The sequence below is a fragment of the Topomyia yanbarensis genome, chromosome 2, assembly GCF_030247195.1.
Source record: "Topomyia yanbarensis strain Yona2022 chromosome 2, ASM3024719v1, whole genome shotgun sequence".
NCBI lineage: Eukaryota > Metazoa > Arthropoda > Insecta > Diptera > Culicidae > Topomyia > Topomyia yanbarensis.
Window position 1 is genome coordinate 332,809,039 of NC_080671.1, and position 18,614 is coordinate 332,827,652.

Consider the following 18,614-nt stretch of genomic DNA (forward strand, 5'->3'; position numbering starts at 1 on the left):
GCGCGGTGGGCATTAGCTAGTATCAAATAAAATACCTGCATGGAAACATCCACATAAAAACTGATGAAAAATATCGTTTTCCTTTGGCCTGTTTGAACAGTCTCTAAGTAGGATTGGAAATGATGAAAATTAAATAAAGGATGGAGTATCGTAATCTGGTAGCATACAGAGATTCAAACTGTTTTACGCTGATCATACATTTCTCAATTATTTTTTTAGTTCCTTACAAGATTGACTAGATCATATACATCTGATCAGAACTACCAGATTAGATTACCCAAAATTTCGATACAAGTGGATAGATCAATCAGTACGGTCTACCAACGAACGTATCATGCATGCTAGAGCTTACTCGGAAAATATTTGTTATTGCCCAGTCTTCTACAAAATTTCTTCTACACCATTTTTATCAATTTTTTTTGTAATTTTTGTAACTAAATATTAGTCGAAATAAAAAAAATGAAAAAAATCTGGTGCGTACCTGGTAGCTAGGATTTATCCATGTGTCCGTTCAATGTGTGACCGGCGTGCAGCACAACTTCAGCCACAGGGGTAACAATGCGACTGCGTGTCGCAGTAGCCATTATGATTTATGTTTCTTCTCCTATGCTAAAATCGATGAGATGGGCGGAGCTTTATATCACACTTGCGCACTATTCACCATCGAAGGGATACCATCTTTCCTGCGTACACGAGCTTAGAAGGACGATTATAAAAGAGACACGCATTGAAATGTAGGTAATCATTTTATTGGAATGCTTCCGGTTGCAAGTATCCGGTTTTAAATTCGGTCCCCGTACTTTCAGCTTAATATTAATAGTGTGTTGAAGCATGGATAAAATCTGCCGAAGTCAACTGCCGGATTCATCATCATCGCCTCCGCTAAGGTGCTTATAATGGGATTCGTTTGTCGTGATATCCGTGTGACTGTAATCTAATTTTCCATCCACTACCGGAACGATATTATGTGGAATAATAATCAGTGTTTTACAAGTGGTGTGAGTTGCGACTATTAATTCAATATATTTCTTGTTCTATCAAATCAATTAACTGCTCCGTTGAAACGATGGCAACCGTCGGTGTCTCGTACAGTGGACTAAATTTCCATAACTTTGACGAGGATCTCATCTCGGATTTACCGTCATGTGTTTATGCAAATCATCAGCTTGGAGCAGCAACGGCGACCACCGCCAGCACCGCCAATCTCCGGTTAAATACCAATAGTCTGAGGCAGATTCAGCATCAATATCTGCATCATACTGGTGAGTAAATTAAATATTTCGGGAAATGTGCCACAGAGATAAGACTTTGGCTCAGTAGGTTCATCGAATGTGTAAGGGTATGTTAAAGTAAAGATACTTTGAACATTGGCGTAACTTCCTAATATTAGAAAATTGTTAAATAATAGTACTATAACTACAGTAGAAGCTGTGCATTTCTGTTCTGAGCTTAGCGAAAATTTCGTGATCTGGCAATATTTTTACGGGTTTCTCATTGAGAAGACAACCTTGCATAGTTTTTCGAGCAACAAAAAATTTGGGTGAGGTTTAAGGTGTCGTCTATCGTTCACTCGGTCACTATCGTCAATCGTCGGTAGCCTTTCAAGCATCAATGCTACGCGTCTAATTTAAAAATCAGGACATTTCAAATAACAGTTTAAAAATATCTGACATAAGACATCCAACATTAAAAATGCTGCTATACTTTGAAATTTTTGTTTATTTTAATTTGTTGTGACCTTTCAATATGGATGCCCCATTTAATCATGTTGATCCGAGAGGTATCGTGACAAATTCGACATTAATAACTCTCGTTGTACTGAAGTTAATTATTAATAATCATATTAATCTGCGCAAATCAACACCAGAGCAGAATTGATAAGATATGTCTTGGGACAAGTACAAATAGTGAATGTCTTCAACAAAGTTATTCAAACTGTTATGGCCACACCATAATCATTCTGCTTTGGATCTCTGTCGCTACTGTACATGTGAAATAATGCATGTTGAACAAGAATTATCAATTTTTCCTCAAAATGCAGAAAATTGGCGAAATTGATTATAAGGGCAAAATCCAAGTTGATCAAACGTGGCTTAAATTAATAACTCATGATTTGATATGAGTTATTAATTTAAGCCATATATATGAGTATGTAAATACGTAGTGATGATAGAACGATGATGTCAATATACTTTTGGACAGTGCTATGCTGACCATCTGTTCTGTAAGTAGTAACTTTACAAGTCCTTTATGTTTTGAGATTAATGTGTTTTCATTTATAAAAAATAATTTCAATTGTTTATTTTTACCTAAAGCTTACTTATTTTTAGCACAATCGTGCAGCTTTGTTCCACGTGATTCCTCAGTTTTAGGGGGAATTTACTTTAGTTTGAATCCAATATATACACAAAGAATGTGAACAAAACGCTATTTTTGTAAAGGATTTTTTAAAAATGAAGAATAAATGTCTATTTTTATTCGATTAACGTAAATAATCGATTAATTTCTAAAATAATCGAAAAATCAATAATCGATTACAAGCTTCCGGTATAATCGAGCAAATCGAGTAGCTGCTATCAATTAATTGAGAGCATAATCAATGAAGGGTGAGCGTTGAAAATGAAAGTCGCAGAAAAAAAATGTGACAAGACCTCTCGAAATTTTTCAAAATGTATCCAATGACCTTTTTTTGCTTGACAAACTAAGATTTACGAAGTAATCGTTTATTGATTTTAATCGATTATCTTGGTCGTTTAATCGAATGAATTAATCAAGCTCTCAAAAATTATTCGATTAATGGATAATCGATTATTTGCAAAAATCAGACATCACTAAATAAAATCACATATTTTACCACCCACTTACCCGCTTAATCTCGCCCAATTTTTTGTTTGGGGTTTGCTGACAACTATCTAATAAAGTTTGGTTTTTAGTGTTTCGAATTCTCCTCGTCAGTAACAGAATCAACTTGAATAAATTTAACGACCCTCTTTGTCTTCGCTCACTGTACTGCGCATTAGTACGGACGACATTGGAATCTAACTCCATAACATGATGTCCGTATCAAGCAACATGGATAGCAAAATTTGAAGCCATTCAAAGAAAATTCGTTCGTTATGCATTAAGACGCCTTCCGTGGCAGGACCCTATTAATCTTCCGCCGTACGAAGACCGCTGTAGATTATTAGGTCTACACACGCTTGAAACGAGAAGGAGAGTAGCCCAAGCTGTTTTCGTCGCTAAGATTCTTTTAGGTGATACGTCGGAATTATTAGGTCAACTCCACATCTATGCACCAGAACGTGTGCTACGTCAACGAAGCTTTTTGCTGTTGGAACTCCCTATATGGTGGTCATGATCCGATTCGCTTCATGTCTGCCATATTCAACAATGTGCTTGCGGATTTCGATTTCAACGTGTCATCCACCACTTTCAAGAACTGGCTGCTAAGGAGTTTTTGACTTGACAGTTATTTACCGACGACTTTTTAATCTGTAGTTTTATTTGCTGCTTTTCTTTTATATTTTTTACTTTTCTTTACTTTTCTGTATTAGCCTGTTTTTGTTACATTTTATTCTTTTATTTTTATTTGGTAAGTTATTATTGTTATTGTTAAGTTCTGTATTGTGTATTCAATTGAAAAGATATGGGGTTTTTATGCCAATTTGAGAAGAGTTAATGTTTCACTCAAATTGACTTTCCCCATCCCCATATTCATTGAGACCAACTAGGTCAGATGATAAATAAAATAAAATAAAAAATAAAATTTAAAATCAAATTTTTTTTCTTAAAAATGATTAATTGATGAAACTCTAGTTACTAAAATTGACCCAGTTGGTTATCTAAAGTGGGTGAATACTAAAACTTCCGACCATTGACAGGCAGTTCTAGTATGCTTCGAATATGTACGTAAATTTATCAACTCCGACAATTTAACCAATACCGACAATGTAACGCTTGACTAAAGATTTACTCAGAACACAAATTGTGTGTCGGTTTCTGGAACTCGCGCCAATCCGGCGCTAGCTTAGTCCTGGCATTAAGTTTGGATCGGATTCTGATGAGTCGAAGTCACCCCAAGTAACAATTCAGGTTTTATGGTACTCTTGAAGTCGCTCTTAAAACTTAGAACACACTTGTAGTGTGCTATAAAACTTCAAATGTTAGTAGGGACAGTCCACAGTGGTCGCAATAGTACCAAAATGTGCGTTTTATTAATTATGCTTTAAGAGTTGATGTTAGTGATTTAGTGTATTAGGAATACTTTTTTGGAATGAAAGCCCCCTTCTTATGATGAATAGTGAATTGTGATTAATCCACCTAAAAGTGAGGCAGAAAAATTATTTCTGCTAAATTTCAAGATAGTGTCATGACGTCAATAACAAAGAAAATCGTCAAAAAACTTGCAAACTCTCCAAAATGTAATAGTGCTGAGATAAAGCGCATTGTTTGTGGGAAGCACCGGTAAAATATTTTTTTCATTATAACTCTTCTGAGATTCATCCAATTTTTTAAATTTTCTTTAAAGTTGTTGGAATTATGTAAATACAGATATTTGTTCAAAAAGCCAGTATGTTTTACTTTTACTTTCACTTTTATGGCTCTATGACTATGAGTAACTCATAGGGGATCTAAGGGGATACTTTGAACAACTTCGAATAAAATACCTTAACTTTTTTGCATTAATAAATTTTTTGTGTTACTTTGCCAAATGAAGCGTTATATTTCATATAAAGAACAACGAAATAGAATTGAAGTTTACTACGTTTGTTTTACTATTTAAAACCATTTGGGTCATTAAATAACACTACTATTAGTTGCGTTGTTGTTATTTTAGGTTTCTATAGTTGGGCATTCCATGGATTTATTATAACAGATGGATTGAATCCACTATATAAAGAAAAATCGACTAAAAATTAAGACATTTTATTCGAAGTTTTTCTAGGTATCCCCGTAGATCTCTTTATGAATTATACGTGCATCAATAGGGCATATATTGCTGAACAAAGAGAAAATAACTTTGGCTGCTACTACCTGCGAGCAAAAAAAATCAAAAAATTGTTATTATTTCTTAAAGAAAAGAGATAGCGAGTTGGAATGTTCCCTAAAAAAGTGAATTTTAAAGGATCTACATTAGAGTGACAAGAAAAAAATGACCCCTATCGGCCCACCTCTGAGCCGATTCCCAGTCCCACCAAGAGTACTTGCTCTACATTTGAAGCAATTCGGATAAGTCTAGCTACCGGACCAACGTGACATTGTTTTTTCGGCAGAAATCAATTACAATAGTTCGGTATATAAAGAAGAAGAGATAAACGTTTTGAATTCTTCGTTATTTGCCACCTAAATGAAATTTCCGTGCATCTAAGTATTTTTGTCTATTTTTTAGGAATATATAAAAAATGTTCTTTCAGAAATTGTAGCCAAGATCAATTACAATCGACTGGTACATAAAAAAGTATAGATCATCCCTTTGAATACGAAGATATTGGGCAACTAAATGGAATTTTGTGTAGTTCTAAGCATTTTTGTCTATTTTTTGAGGAAATATAAAAATTGTATTTTTAGAAATTGTAGCCGAAATCAATTACAATCGATTGGTACATGTAAAGTTATAGGTCAACGTTTTGAATTTGAGGTTATTGGCCAACAAAATGAAATAGCTGTACTTGGACGTATTTTTGTCTATTTTTGAGAATATGTAAAAATTTATTTGTCAGAAATTGTAGACGAAATCAATTACAAGTGATTAGTGTATAAAAAGCTATATGTCATCGCATTAAATTCAAAGTTGTATAACGAATATTTTAAAAATTCTGAACTTCTTCGTGTTTACTAAATTTTTCCTATTACACGCTATTATTTTGTAACTTACATACAATATTGCGTTTTTCCACGTTTGTACGAACATTTTGATATAATGATTTCCATATGTAAAATGTAGAACTATTGAGTAAACATTAGACTGGTTCAATTTTTGACTTTTAGCTTCACCAGGCTCTACTGATTCCTTTTATGGTCCTTAGTAATTGTGCAAATTTTGGTACCGATTGGTTGTGTCTACGGACCTTCCAAAAATTTCAAAGTTTATATGGAAGTTTGTATGGAAAATTGGTTAACATTGTAAATAAATTCTTAAAAAATCACCTCATCAATCAATTAATCAGCACTCTATATATTTATAAAGGTATACTTCTACTGAACACATTCAGGGAACATTGCAAGTTTATGAAAATTCGTTGAGAGAATTTATTAACTAAAGAAGCAGTAAGACTTCAAAACAGCCTTTTTCAGTAAATTGTATCAGTGCTTTTGTTAAAGTGATTAAGATCCTAAAATCAAGAACATAAATCATACTATTCTTGATAAAAATATAAAAATCGTGACTAAGATCCTGAAATCATGAACATAAAGCACTCTACTCGTGACAAAAATATCAAGATAACGTGAATAAAAATTACTAAATCGTGGCTAAGATCCTGAAATCATGAATATAAATCACACTACTCATTATTAAAATATCAAAAATCGTGACTATGATCCTGAATTCACGAACATAAATCACTCTACTCGTGACTAAAATCGTGATGATATCGTGAATAGAACTTTTGAAAATCGTGACAAAGATCATGAAATGATGAATACAAATTTCATTACTCACTCAAAATCGTGACTAGTTTATTTATTTATTAACAGATTAAGGCCGAAGTGGCCTGTGCCGTATACAAAAGATTCCTCCATTCCACTCGGTCCATGGCCGCGCGTCGCCAGCCACGCAATCTGCGAAGGGTCCGCAAATCGTCTTCCACCTGGTCGATCCATCGTGCTCGCTGCGCGCCACGTCTTCTTGTACCGGTCGGATTGCAATTGAGAACCGTTTTCACCGGGCTATTGTCCGACATTCTGGCTACGTGCCCGGCCCACCGTAGTCGTCCGATTTTCGCGGTATGACAGATGGGCGGCTCCCCCAACAGCTGATGCAACTCATGGTTCATTCGCCGTCTCCATGTGTCGTCTTCCATCTGCACTCCACCGTAGATGGTACGCAGCACTTTCCGTTCGAAGACACCAAGTGCGCGTTGGTCCTCCACGAGCATGGTCCAGGTCTCGTGCCCATAGAGAACTACCGGTCTAATCAGCGTCTTGTAGATGGTCAACTTCGTACGACGGCGAACTCTGTTCGACCGAAGTGTCTTGCGGAGGCCAAAGTAAGCACGATTTCCTGCCACGATGCGTCTACGAATCTCTCTGCTGGTATCATTGTCGGTGGTCACCAGTGAGCCCAAGTACACGAACTCTTCAACCACCTCGATTTCGTCGCCACCGATGCAAACTCGAAGCGGGCGGTTCTCATTCTCTTCTCGTGAACCTCTTCCTATCATATACTTTGTCTTCGACGTGTTGATGGCAAGTCCGACGCGCTTGGCTTCTCTTTTCAGTCTGATGTAGGCTTCCTCTATCTTCTCAAAGTTTCGTGCAATAATATCAACGTCATCGGCGAAGCCAAGTAGCTGAACGGACTTTGTGAAAATCGTACCACTCGTGTCGATCCCTGCTCTTCTTATTACACCTTCCAGCGCGATGTTGAATAACAGACACGAGAGACCATCACCTTGCCGTAACCCTCTGCGTGATTCGAAGGGACTCGAGAGCGTCCCTGAGACACGTACTACGCACATCACCCGATCCATCGTCGCCTTCACTAATCGCGTCAGTTTGTCCGGGAATCCGTACTCGTGCATAATCTGCCATAGCTGATCTCGATCGATAGTGTCGTATGCGGCTTTGAAGTCGATGAACAAATTATGTGTGGGCACATTGTACTCGCGGCATTTCTGCAGTACTTGACGAAGAGCGAACACCTGGTCCGTGGTAGATCGTTCGCTCATGAAACCCGCCTGGTACTGTCCCACGAACTCTCTTGCAATTGGTGATAGTCGACGGCATAGTATTTGGGAGAGTACCTTGTAGGCGGCGTGTATCCTGAAATTATGAGCATGAATCACTCTACTCACGGCTAAAATACCACGAAATAGAAATTACGGAAATCGTGACTAAGATCCTGCAACCATGAAGTCACGCTACTCTGACAGAAAACTCCGAAAGCAAACTCATGAATAAAATATCACGGTAACTTGACGAGAAATCACAAAACTCGCGAATGAGCTCCTGCAATCAAACATCGTTTATCTGTCGGCTGTGTATTCCCAAATTATGAACAAGGATTATAACAAAAGGTAAACATGTCCAGGGAAAAACACACTAACCCTACAAACATTCGAATGTAACGCCATATATCGATTCGACGCGGACTAGTTTTTTGGAAACACAAATAGTTTCATGAACACGAGGTTTATTATTCATAATTTTTGGTTTTCGTTTAATTTTCATGCAGCCGAACAGTACTAATTTATAATTTATTTTCCGTGTCTCAGCACAACAGACGTCACTTTTACTGAGATCTCGACATAAAATTAATTTGTTGAATGCTCTGTTGTGTAAAAGAAAAAGAAGCCAAAAATGGCCTGATTCGGTGAAATAAATTAAGGTGGTATATTGAAGGATTCGTCATAGTCATAGTAGTCACGACAAAATATTAGCAATCAGTTGAGTGCCCATTAAAGCTTAAGAGTCCTATATTGAAAAATAGGAAACCGAGAGATACGTTTTTCAAGATTTCCTTTTTCATTGAGCCTTATGGACCACCATGTTTCGGTATTTTCCTTGATATCTTGTAAACCAAACATACAAATACACAGTCTTATGTATGTATTGTGAAGCAAAGGTGATTCAGAATCCAATCTACCAGATAACTAATTTTAACAAAAATCCATACCGGACCAGAAATTCACATCAAAATTATATAAAAATTAGATAGGGGGACTGGGCCAATTCGGACCTAGTAAGGGTTCATGAGCTATTGAAATGGAACGTATCAACCGATCCACAAATAAATATTTGTTTCCTGAAAGCCTGATCAATTGCGCTCATTTTTTTCTAAGACGATTTTTCCGATCTTTTATAGTATTGTATATAAACGGTTCTGCGCAAAAATACATTAAAGGTCCGTATTATCCCAACCCTGTTCCAATTCGGGCCACCCATTTCTAATAATTTTTTTGCAATAGAAATGAATTCCTGTTTTGGCCTAAGTAATTCCTATTTGATTTTCACAAAATTTCAAATTGTGACATGAAAAGTTCTCTTTGATATATAAAACTTAAAGTAAATATACAATATTAGATAACTTAGTAAATATACAATACCTAAAAATAAGTTATGAGATATAACGTCAAAATCTCTCAACCGATTTGAAAAAAATTATGTTTTCCTGAAAGCTCAACCGACTGCTCACACTTTCCTCTCAAACGGTGTTGCGCGATTGCGTATCAGATCGTATATACGGCAAAAGGTCCGAATTGATCCAACCCATATTCTATTATTTACATACCGATTAAACGAAAACAGTTGATAGTCTCGCCCAAAACAAGATATAAAATAGAATGCAAGATATAAATTGTCATATGCCGAAACCCGTCTAATCGGATATGGGACTCACATGCTTTAAAGGGCAGTTGAGGAGGGTTAAAATTGTAAAATACGCTCCCCGTCTGTAAAAGTTTGAAATGATATCTGGTGTAGAAAAGAAGAGATTTATTTACATCCAAAATACGATGAGAATTTTCCTGAAATATAAAAAATACCCCAGGCGGGCAGAGTCTACCTTCGTTTCAAACTGATTGCACAGCTTTCTCTATGAGAAAGGCAAAACATTCACTCGGCAAGCGTTGTGCTAAAAACTCACGCCCTTTTGGAGTTTTATTGGTTTGATCAGTATTTGATTCGGTCGCTGCATAGCCTGTTTATGTTTACGATTAACAAATCACTGGATGTAAAATATTTTCATAACAAAATAACCATCTTTTTCAGATTGCTTGGATTCAGCGGGCGGAACTGGTCCATCGCTTTCCAATACGATCGGTCATCCGTACAGTACGGCACCATATAAAATTCAACGCCAGCAAACCAACGTCAGAGAGCGGAAACGGATACTGAGGTCAGCTCCGAATGGGTAAGGCATGCTCTCTACACGGAATTTCGGCAAACATTTCATAATCTTTTTTATCTCAACAGCAGCATAAACTCCGCGTTTGATGAGCTACGTGTGCACGTTCCAACGTTCCCCTACGAGAAGCGACTAAGCAAAATAGATACTCTTCGATTGGCAATCGCGTACATTGCTTTGCTGAGAGAAGTTCTTGAAGCTGATTACGATCCACTAACCTACGTGGAGAAATGTCTGCGCGGAGAAATTAAAGCCGATCACGCCCATTGGAATACGAGTGGTAATAGCTTCAATATTCGTCGTTATTAATACTCAATGTCTGATATTTAATGCGTTTTCAGATCTGACCGCTCGTCTCTCCTGGATTAACTGGGAAAATTTGGGTGTTCATCCGGGAAGACGCACCATATTGACGTCCCTGGCACTGGGATCATCAGAGAGCCTGGGATGTGGTCCACCTCCCCATCTCATCTAAACGATGCAATGAATACCGTTTTAAGAATGGATGTTTAACGTTTTGTCTTCCTCCAATGAAATTCTAGTCATAGTCTAGGTCTAATCGTACCAATAGATTTTTATTTTTTCTTTGTGATATTATTTTAGTACATTTGTTTCTCATTTTTATGTCTTGTTGAAATACATTTGTTTGCAAATAAGAAATGTGTGTCTTCGCTCTATTACTCAACCGAGAAATGATTCAATAAATTATTGAAAATTATTTGATATTCTATTACTTCATTACTAGTATACATTCATCAAGAAAGGTACTCCCTGGGCTACAGTGCAGTTTCGGGAACGTTATTTCTCATAATCGGCATCGTAATTATCACTCACTAGTGTGATAATTATTTTTCCAATCTAATACAACAGATAATCACTGTTGCGACTGAAGAGCATAATGATTTTTTCTCGCGAAAAATAAACAATAGTGTTAAATTATCACCCATTAGCAAAAAACAGAAAACAAAAGTAATAGACTTATTTTGTCATGTTTATGATGAGCGCTAGCAAGGGAGTTATCACAAAAGGGATATCCGTTCATAACAAGAACAACATTATGTGTTGTAAAACTAGAGTGAACTTATTCGCAATCGAACACTACGTAATAACTCGCTCTCCTTACTTACCTAACCAATCACGCTAAGGCCATTTGCTGCATCAGGAAGACATGCCCAGTTCGCTTTTTTATGTTTGAAAGCTTCCTCGGGGTTATGAAAACTCTCAAGTTGATACTTTCGAAATTATGTGATCTTGAACATTAGAAAAAATTTTGAACATTTATTCCACTTTAAAAGTGCAGTTTGTATTTTCTATTATACAAGAAATTATAAAAAGCTTCTCTTGGGCTAATTTTGTTTCTGAACTTACATTTATCATTTATCAAATTTACATGAAATTTTCGGAAAATCAACGATGTTTATCAAACACTCCCCCCCACTCCTAAACAAAATTTCTAGCTACGTCACTAAACATTACTAAAAACTGCAAATTGATCCGATGTTGCAGTAAAAAGATATTCTCATATAAAGTTTTGTGTTGCCTCTCTTTCTCGCACTTGCACAGAATAGGAGATTTTCAAAAATTCTGTTGACCTTTAAAGTTAGCTTTGTCTCGTAACCTCCAATCAATATGCAATCTGCAACTAAAGTGATCGCTTTAGAATAATACAATACTGTGGGATTTCTTATTGAATATTGAATTTTTATCTCCGATTTTTGAAATATATTATAAAAACTTGAAAACTCTTGTGAGTTAACGGAAGTTATCGGAATGAGCTGATACTTGGCGTAGGGTTTTTGGAGCCAATTACCATTTGAATTAGCGGTGTTCCAAAAAAAAGCCAAAATTGTTGCAGGTTATCCAAGCAGTATATATATATATATATATATATATATATATATATATATATATATATATATATATATATATATATATATATATATATATATATATATATATATATATATATATATATATATATATATATATATATATATATATATATATATATATATATATATATATATATATATATATATATATATATATATATATATATATATATATATATATATATATATATATATATATATATATATTGTTGCGTCTCGCTAGATGTTCAACGCAAAATCATCGGACCGTTGTCATGCAAAATTAATAGCCGGTTTAGAGCTCTGGCATTTCAATATTATCAGTGCACGAATGATACACACACATACCGTAGAAGCAGTAAAGATATTCAACCTGTTATGTATCTATCAATTATAATTTCAATCAGTTGCAATAAATATAGTGAACCGTGAGGATCTACTTTTTCTATTTCTGTGAAGATCAGCCCCTGCGCGGGTAATTCCGAACCGCCTTCCTAGCCCTAGACGAAACATGGTGCCGTGACCAGGATCTGCGCAGGGAGCTGTGATTCCGAGGATCTTCATCCATGCAGCTTTCATTTTTCCACAACGACAAATGGCCATCTTCATCGTCCCTGTTTTCTACGATGGAGAATTTACCGACGCCAATCGTTACTGAAGGAATACGCCATATTGTGTGCCTTTCTGTTGAGATAAACCGAGCGCTGCAATCATTACCATAAGCGAGTATAATAGTTAAGTTTCACATATCGTTTCGATTTCTCCAATTACATCCTGATGACTTTGAGGCAGTTGTTGCCACTGTTCGCCGAAACAGTTTTTCCGGTGGATCCCACTCCACCCTAACCTTAAAGTCATCTGAAGTGTGTCAGTTACGAGAGTTTCCAAGGTATGTGTACACGACTGGCCACCGACGGCAGTTACTCCTACGGAATCTACTGATTCATCCTGCGCACAAACCGCTCTCGTGGATTGAACACTTTACCGGACAGATACCAGCCAATCATTATTTTAGATTTGTTGAAGCAAATAATCTACATGCTTCAAGCGGGGGAGGATGTTGCGTCTCGCTAGATGTTCAACGCAAAATCATCGGACCGTTGTCATGCAAAATTAATAGCCGGTTTAGAGCTCTGGCATTTCAATATTATCAGTGCACGAATGATACACACACATACCGTAGAAGCAGTAAAGATATTCAACCTGTTATGTATCTATCAATTATAATTTCAATCAGTTGCAATAAATATAGTGAACCGTGAGGATCTACTTTTTCTATTTCTGTGAAGATCAGCCCCTGCGCGGGTAATTCCGAACCGCCTTCCTAGCCCTAGACGAAACAATATATATATATATATATATATATATATATATATATATATATATATATATATATATATATATATATATATATATATATATATATATATATATATATATATATATATATATATATATATATATATATATATATATATATATATATATATATATATATATATATATATATATATATATATATATATATATATATATATATATATATATATATATATATATATATATATATATATATATATATATATATATATATATATATATATATATATATATATATATATATATATATATATATATATAGTTCATATACCGTCTCCACATTCCACAGTACACTATGGGGAGGCTATATGGCGAAAAATGCATCATCTCCAATTTACTTCAATTTTATACCACAGATAACAGATGTTTAGGCTCGATTTGAATCGTGTGTAAATACCCGCTACTGGAATTCCAAATAAATCAGACGTCTAAAACACGTTTGGCAAACGTTTGTAGATGGCGCAGTGATCGATACAATGTAGTTAGAGTGCAGCTGTCAAACACCTGTAGCAAACAGTTGCGCAGATGGCAATAGTGAAACACGGATTTTCAACGTTTATCAATTTGAAAGTTTACACAGGTTTTTGAAAACATTTTGTTCTAGCCTAAACGTCTGTTTTCTGTGGTTTTAGGAATGCTCATAATGAAGAATTTTGTTGAACAACTTGAGCTTGTAGGACTTGAAGTTATCGATTTATAACGCGTTTTCTAAGGCAAACCTCTTAAATTTAGCTTTTTAATATAGATTTTTTCGCTGTGACTTTTCGTGCAAACGATGTTCCAGACAAGTGTTGAGGTGTTAAAACCACATAATATTGTTGAAGACTACATGTAAAAATTAAATTATTGTTGAAGACTGCATATAAAAATTGTACCTGAAATCGGCGGCACGGCGCACCCCTCTTGTAAAAATACTCATTCGTTTTAGAGTTATTGAACAATTTTACACCAATTTTTTTTTTTTTACACCAAGTTGAACTGCGTATAAAAGAGAAAGGTGCAAACTAAAATGGACGAGCAGGCATTATTTTCAATGTCCGGATTACGCATAATAAAGGTAAGAAGGTTTCAAGCTCATTTTGTAATGCTTTTTTACTTGGGTATTTTTACTTACAGTCTTCAACAATATTATGTGGTTTTAATGCCTCCACATTTGTGTGGAGCACGGTTTGCACGAAAAGTCACAGTGGAAATAGTTATTTAAAAAAACTGAATTTGATGGTGTTGCCATAAAAAACGCTTTACAAATCGATAACATTAAATCCTACAAGTTCAATTAGTTCAACAAAATTCTTTATTACGAGCATTTTTAAAACTTTATCGAAGATACCAACTTTCTACCTCGTCAGCATAAAAAGTTATTTTTTTAATTTGATCGTAGTAAGCCATGCCTAATTTTAATTTTTAAAAAGGTTGTGGGAAATATTCTTACGAACAATTCGTCCAAAGATACCCTGTGAATATATTCGATGCTTTGGCCTCTAGTTTGCCAAACGTGTTTTAGACGTCTGATTTATTTGGAATTCCAGTAGCGGGTATTTACACACGATTCAAATCGAGCCTAAACATCTGTTATCTGTGCTAAACCTTTGCCGAAGACACCATCTTTCTACCTCGTCAGTATAAAAAGTTATTTTTTTCTAGTTCAATCGTAGTAAGCCATGCCTCAATTTTACATCTGTTTACAACCATCTTCGCCGGGTTTCTTATCCTTCTTGATGCTAGTCGTTCCGATTTATTTGCTAGCTGGTGCTGAGAACTTCTTGGCGGCAGTATTTCACCCTATACCGATGCCCATTTTCTTGATCCATTTCGCTGCAACTATAACCCGATTTTCTCCAACTTCGTGTTTTTCCTCCTTGACTGCCGTTGCTAGCCCGCTGACCGACATCTACTGTCTACTCACTACTTTTGCTAATATCGAAGCTTGTCGAAATGTTAACCGATCCTTCAGAGTAGCCGTCCAACTTGACATACATCCCTTTCCAGCCACCCTCGCAAAGTTTCGTCCTTGGTCTCTTTGTTAACGTGTTTCTAGAGTGACCGAACTCAAATGACATTTTATGTATCCAAACGGTTTGCAGTATATATTTTTTCCTGAACAGGATAAATTTTTAAAAGTAATTCAAAACACTCATAAGGGGGGGGGGGTTGAACCACACCCCCCCCCCGTGCGCACGGGCCTGGGTGTACGTAATCAAATTGCACCACTTTCGAATTGCTAAAACTATTTTATCATTAGGTATTTTCTATTGAAATTTTGAATAAAGTTAATTCAATGTGTATTATTTACATTGTGTAAGTTTTACTACCAATAGGGCAACCATTTTACGAAAATGGAGTCGAAAAAACATACGCAAATTTTACGCACGTACCTCGAAAATTCAGATCACTCACTCTTAAAAGTAGATTTAAGGAACTTCTTGGGCTCCTTTTATTCACTACTCGTCATAATGTCGGCGTTCCAAAGCAAGTTAGAAATCAGAAGATGTTGAAATTTGCCAAACAATACACGATTTGACAGGCTCTTGTGAAAAGCGGAGCACTTCGTTCATACTTGAAACTACTTGAAACAATGCCACCAAAACGTCTACTTGCATTGCTCAGGTCTCACACTCGTCCTACGTTTATCTGATCGGATTTTGCCTCATGGCAAAACAAGGCAGGCCTCATCGAATATTACTCCCAACTGCATCAATGCGAGTTTCTATGCAATCACGTACTCCTCAACGTCGATCTGAATCCACGGAGCTGTTCTGCTGTTGCTGATCAGCAACACCTTCATATTGTAATGAGCTATCTGCAGCCGTTCATCCAGCTCTCGTTCACGTCTATTATCTCCATCACAAACGCCTCCACTTTTTCAAGGGACTCACCTTTAATGACACATCGTTAAGACCCCATCGTATATCCTATTTCAAAGAGTTGGTCCGAGAATGGAGCCGTGGGGTACGCCCGCTGACGCTCGCATTAACTTCTGCTCTTCGTTTGTCTCATACAACAGCACTCTGCTCTTACTTACCTTACCGTTCAGACTAGAGCCTTGTTGCCTCTTGCTGTATGCAGAAGCCGTCGCCACTCCCCTCGGTCCGTTGCTACTTGTCGCCAGCCTCGCAGTCTTCGAAGGGTCCACAGGTCGTTCTCTATACGGTCGATCCACCGTGCTCGCTGTGCGCCCCGTTTTCGTGTTCCTGTAGGGTCGCCCTCAAGAACCATCTTCACCGGGTCGTCGTCTGACATTCTTACGACGTGTCCAGCCCACCGCAAACGTCCTATTTTTGCGGTATGCGCAATGGATGGTTCTTCCAGCGGATGATGCAACTCATGGTTCATTCGCCTGCGCTACGTTCCGTCTTCCATCTGCACGCCACTATAGATGGTACGCAACAACTTTCGTTCGAAAACTCCAAGGGCGCGTTGGTCCTCCGCGACCATAGTCCAGGTCTCGTGGCCGTAGAGGACCATCAGTCTAATCAGTGTCTTGTAGATAATCAACTTCGTGCGGCGGCTAATTTTGTTCGACCGGAACGTTCTCCGGAGTCCAAAGTAGGCACGATTTCCCGCCAAGATCCGTCTCTGATTTTCTCTGCTGATATCATTGTCGGCGTTTACCAGTGAGCCCAAATACACGAATTCGTCGACCATCTCGATTTCGTCACCGTCAATCCGAACTCGGGATGGGAGGTCCACATTGTCGTCTCTAGAACCTCTTCCTCTCGTGTATTTTGTCTTCGAATCGTTTATGGCAAGTCCAATCCTGCTGATTTCAGCCTTCAATCTGATGTATGTTTCCCTCAAAGTTCCATTCCATTATGTCAATGTCGAATCGCCTCAAAGTTCCATTCCATTATGTCAATGTCGTCAATGTCGAATCCAAGAAATTGGACGGACTTCCTGAAGATCGTGCCACTCGTGTCTATCCCCGCTCTCCTTATTACACCTTCTAACGCAAAGTTGAACAGCAGACACGATAGACCATCACCTTGCCGTAATCCTCTTCGAGATTCAAAGGGACTCGAGAGTGTCCCTGATACTCGAACAACGCAGATCACCCGATCCATCGTCGCTTTGACTAATCGTGTTAGCTTATCCGGAAAACCGTACTCGTACATTATCTGCCATAGCTGGTCTCGATCGATTGTGTCATACGCCGATTTGAAATCGATGAACAAATGATGTGTGGGCACGTTGTATTCGCGGCACTTCTGCAGAACCTGCCGAATCGCGAATATTTGGTCCGTGGTGGCGGGCACTCTGTTCTGGAAGTAGCTTTTCAGGATATGTCATAGATAATCAGGAACCCTCACTTATTGCAGCGCTGCGGCTATGGATTCCAAACTAGCGCTGTTGAACTCATTCTTGAGATCTATCGCGACGACAGCGCAGTATCGTCTCCTGTTCGCTTCTGTTCAGATGCCTCCTCAGCGCTCTCGAGCACTACCCGAATTGCCTCCACTCATGATCCTCTTTCGCGAAATCCGAACTGCCTCTTGGACTCCCCCTCCGTGCATTTCGTCGGCCTTGTCAGGATTCAGCTGGCATATAGACCTATGTGAGGCTGGATCGGTCGGTGGCTTTAATGGTCCATATTTCTAGGAAGTGTATCCAAACACTTCTGCAGAACATGTCCGGATATACCATAAATTAGTTATTGGAGAGGCATTTCGAGTTCCTCTCACCAGAATCCGACACTAACTTAGTGACAGAACTAAGCTAGCGAGAGATTGGCGCTGGCTCCAAAAAAACGAAAACCCAATGTTTCTGAGAAAACCCCCTAGTCCGGCGTGATGTTCCGCGAGAAAATAAGTTCTGATTTAAGCTGATGAGAAACTACTCTCGCGGGACATCACGAAGGACTAAGGGTTTGCTCAGTGATTGTGTGCTTGTGCGACCACACCTGGCTGCTACTCCGTTATCGATCTGGACTAGCTGAAGTTGCACAGGGAATCAGTAATTATTTGTATATATATATATATTTGTATATTTGTATATATTTACACCAACAGGCCCCCTGGCCCCAATGATGACTCCTTATAGACTAATTACATCAAATTAATTTCAACAGAATACTTCATGGTAAAACAGATAATTTACAATCACAGTGGCAACATTACAGAAGAAATAAACATGATAATATCCACAGAAACATATTTCACATATTGCATAAATTAAACAAACAAAACATTTTTCATATTTTAATTTCACGTTGTCCGAAGCCGTAATCCATCCGAAATGTGCGGTAAAGTTTATCGTCCAGGTTTCCATGTTGTGTTAATTCGATTTTCAAATTTCCTACA

The 18,614-nt window shown here is 37.3% G+C and overlaps 1 protein-coding gene across 2 annotated transcripts; it reads left to right on the forward strand.

Annotated features, from left to right (window-relative positions):
* The first annotated feature begins 749 nt into the window (after nucleotides 1–749).
* On the forward strand, nucleotides 750–10,799 carry LOC131683945 (achaete-scute homolog 1). Of its 2 annotated transcripts, none has more exons than XM_058966361.1 (5): nucleotides 750–887; nucleotides 1,093–1,262; nucleotides 9,931–10,072; nucleotides 10,135–10,346; nucleotides 10,408–10,799. In XM_058966361.1, the coding sequence occupies exons 1-5, from the start codon at nucleotides 832–834 to the stop codon at nucleotides 10,539–10,541; spliced, it is 714 nt and encodes a 237-aa protein (XP_058822344.1). In that variant the 5' UTR covers nucleotides 750–831; the 3' UTR covers nucleotides 10,542–10,799. The 2 variants fall into 2 exon arrangements, with proteins under 2 accessions (XP_058822344.1, XP_058822345.1); XM_058966362.1 differs by having other exon boundaries at nucleotides 10,138–10,346.
* Nucleotides 10,800–18,614: the final 7,815 nt, after the last annotated feature.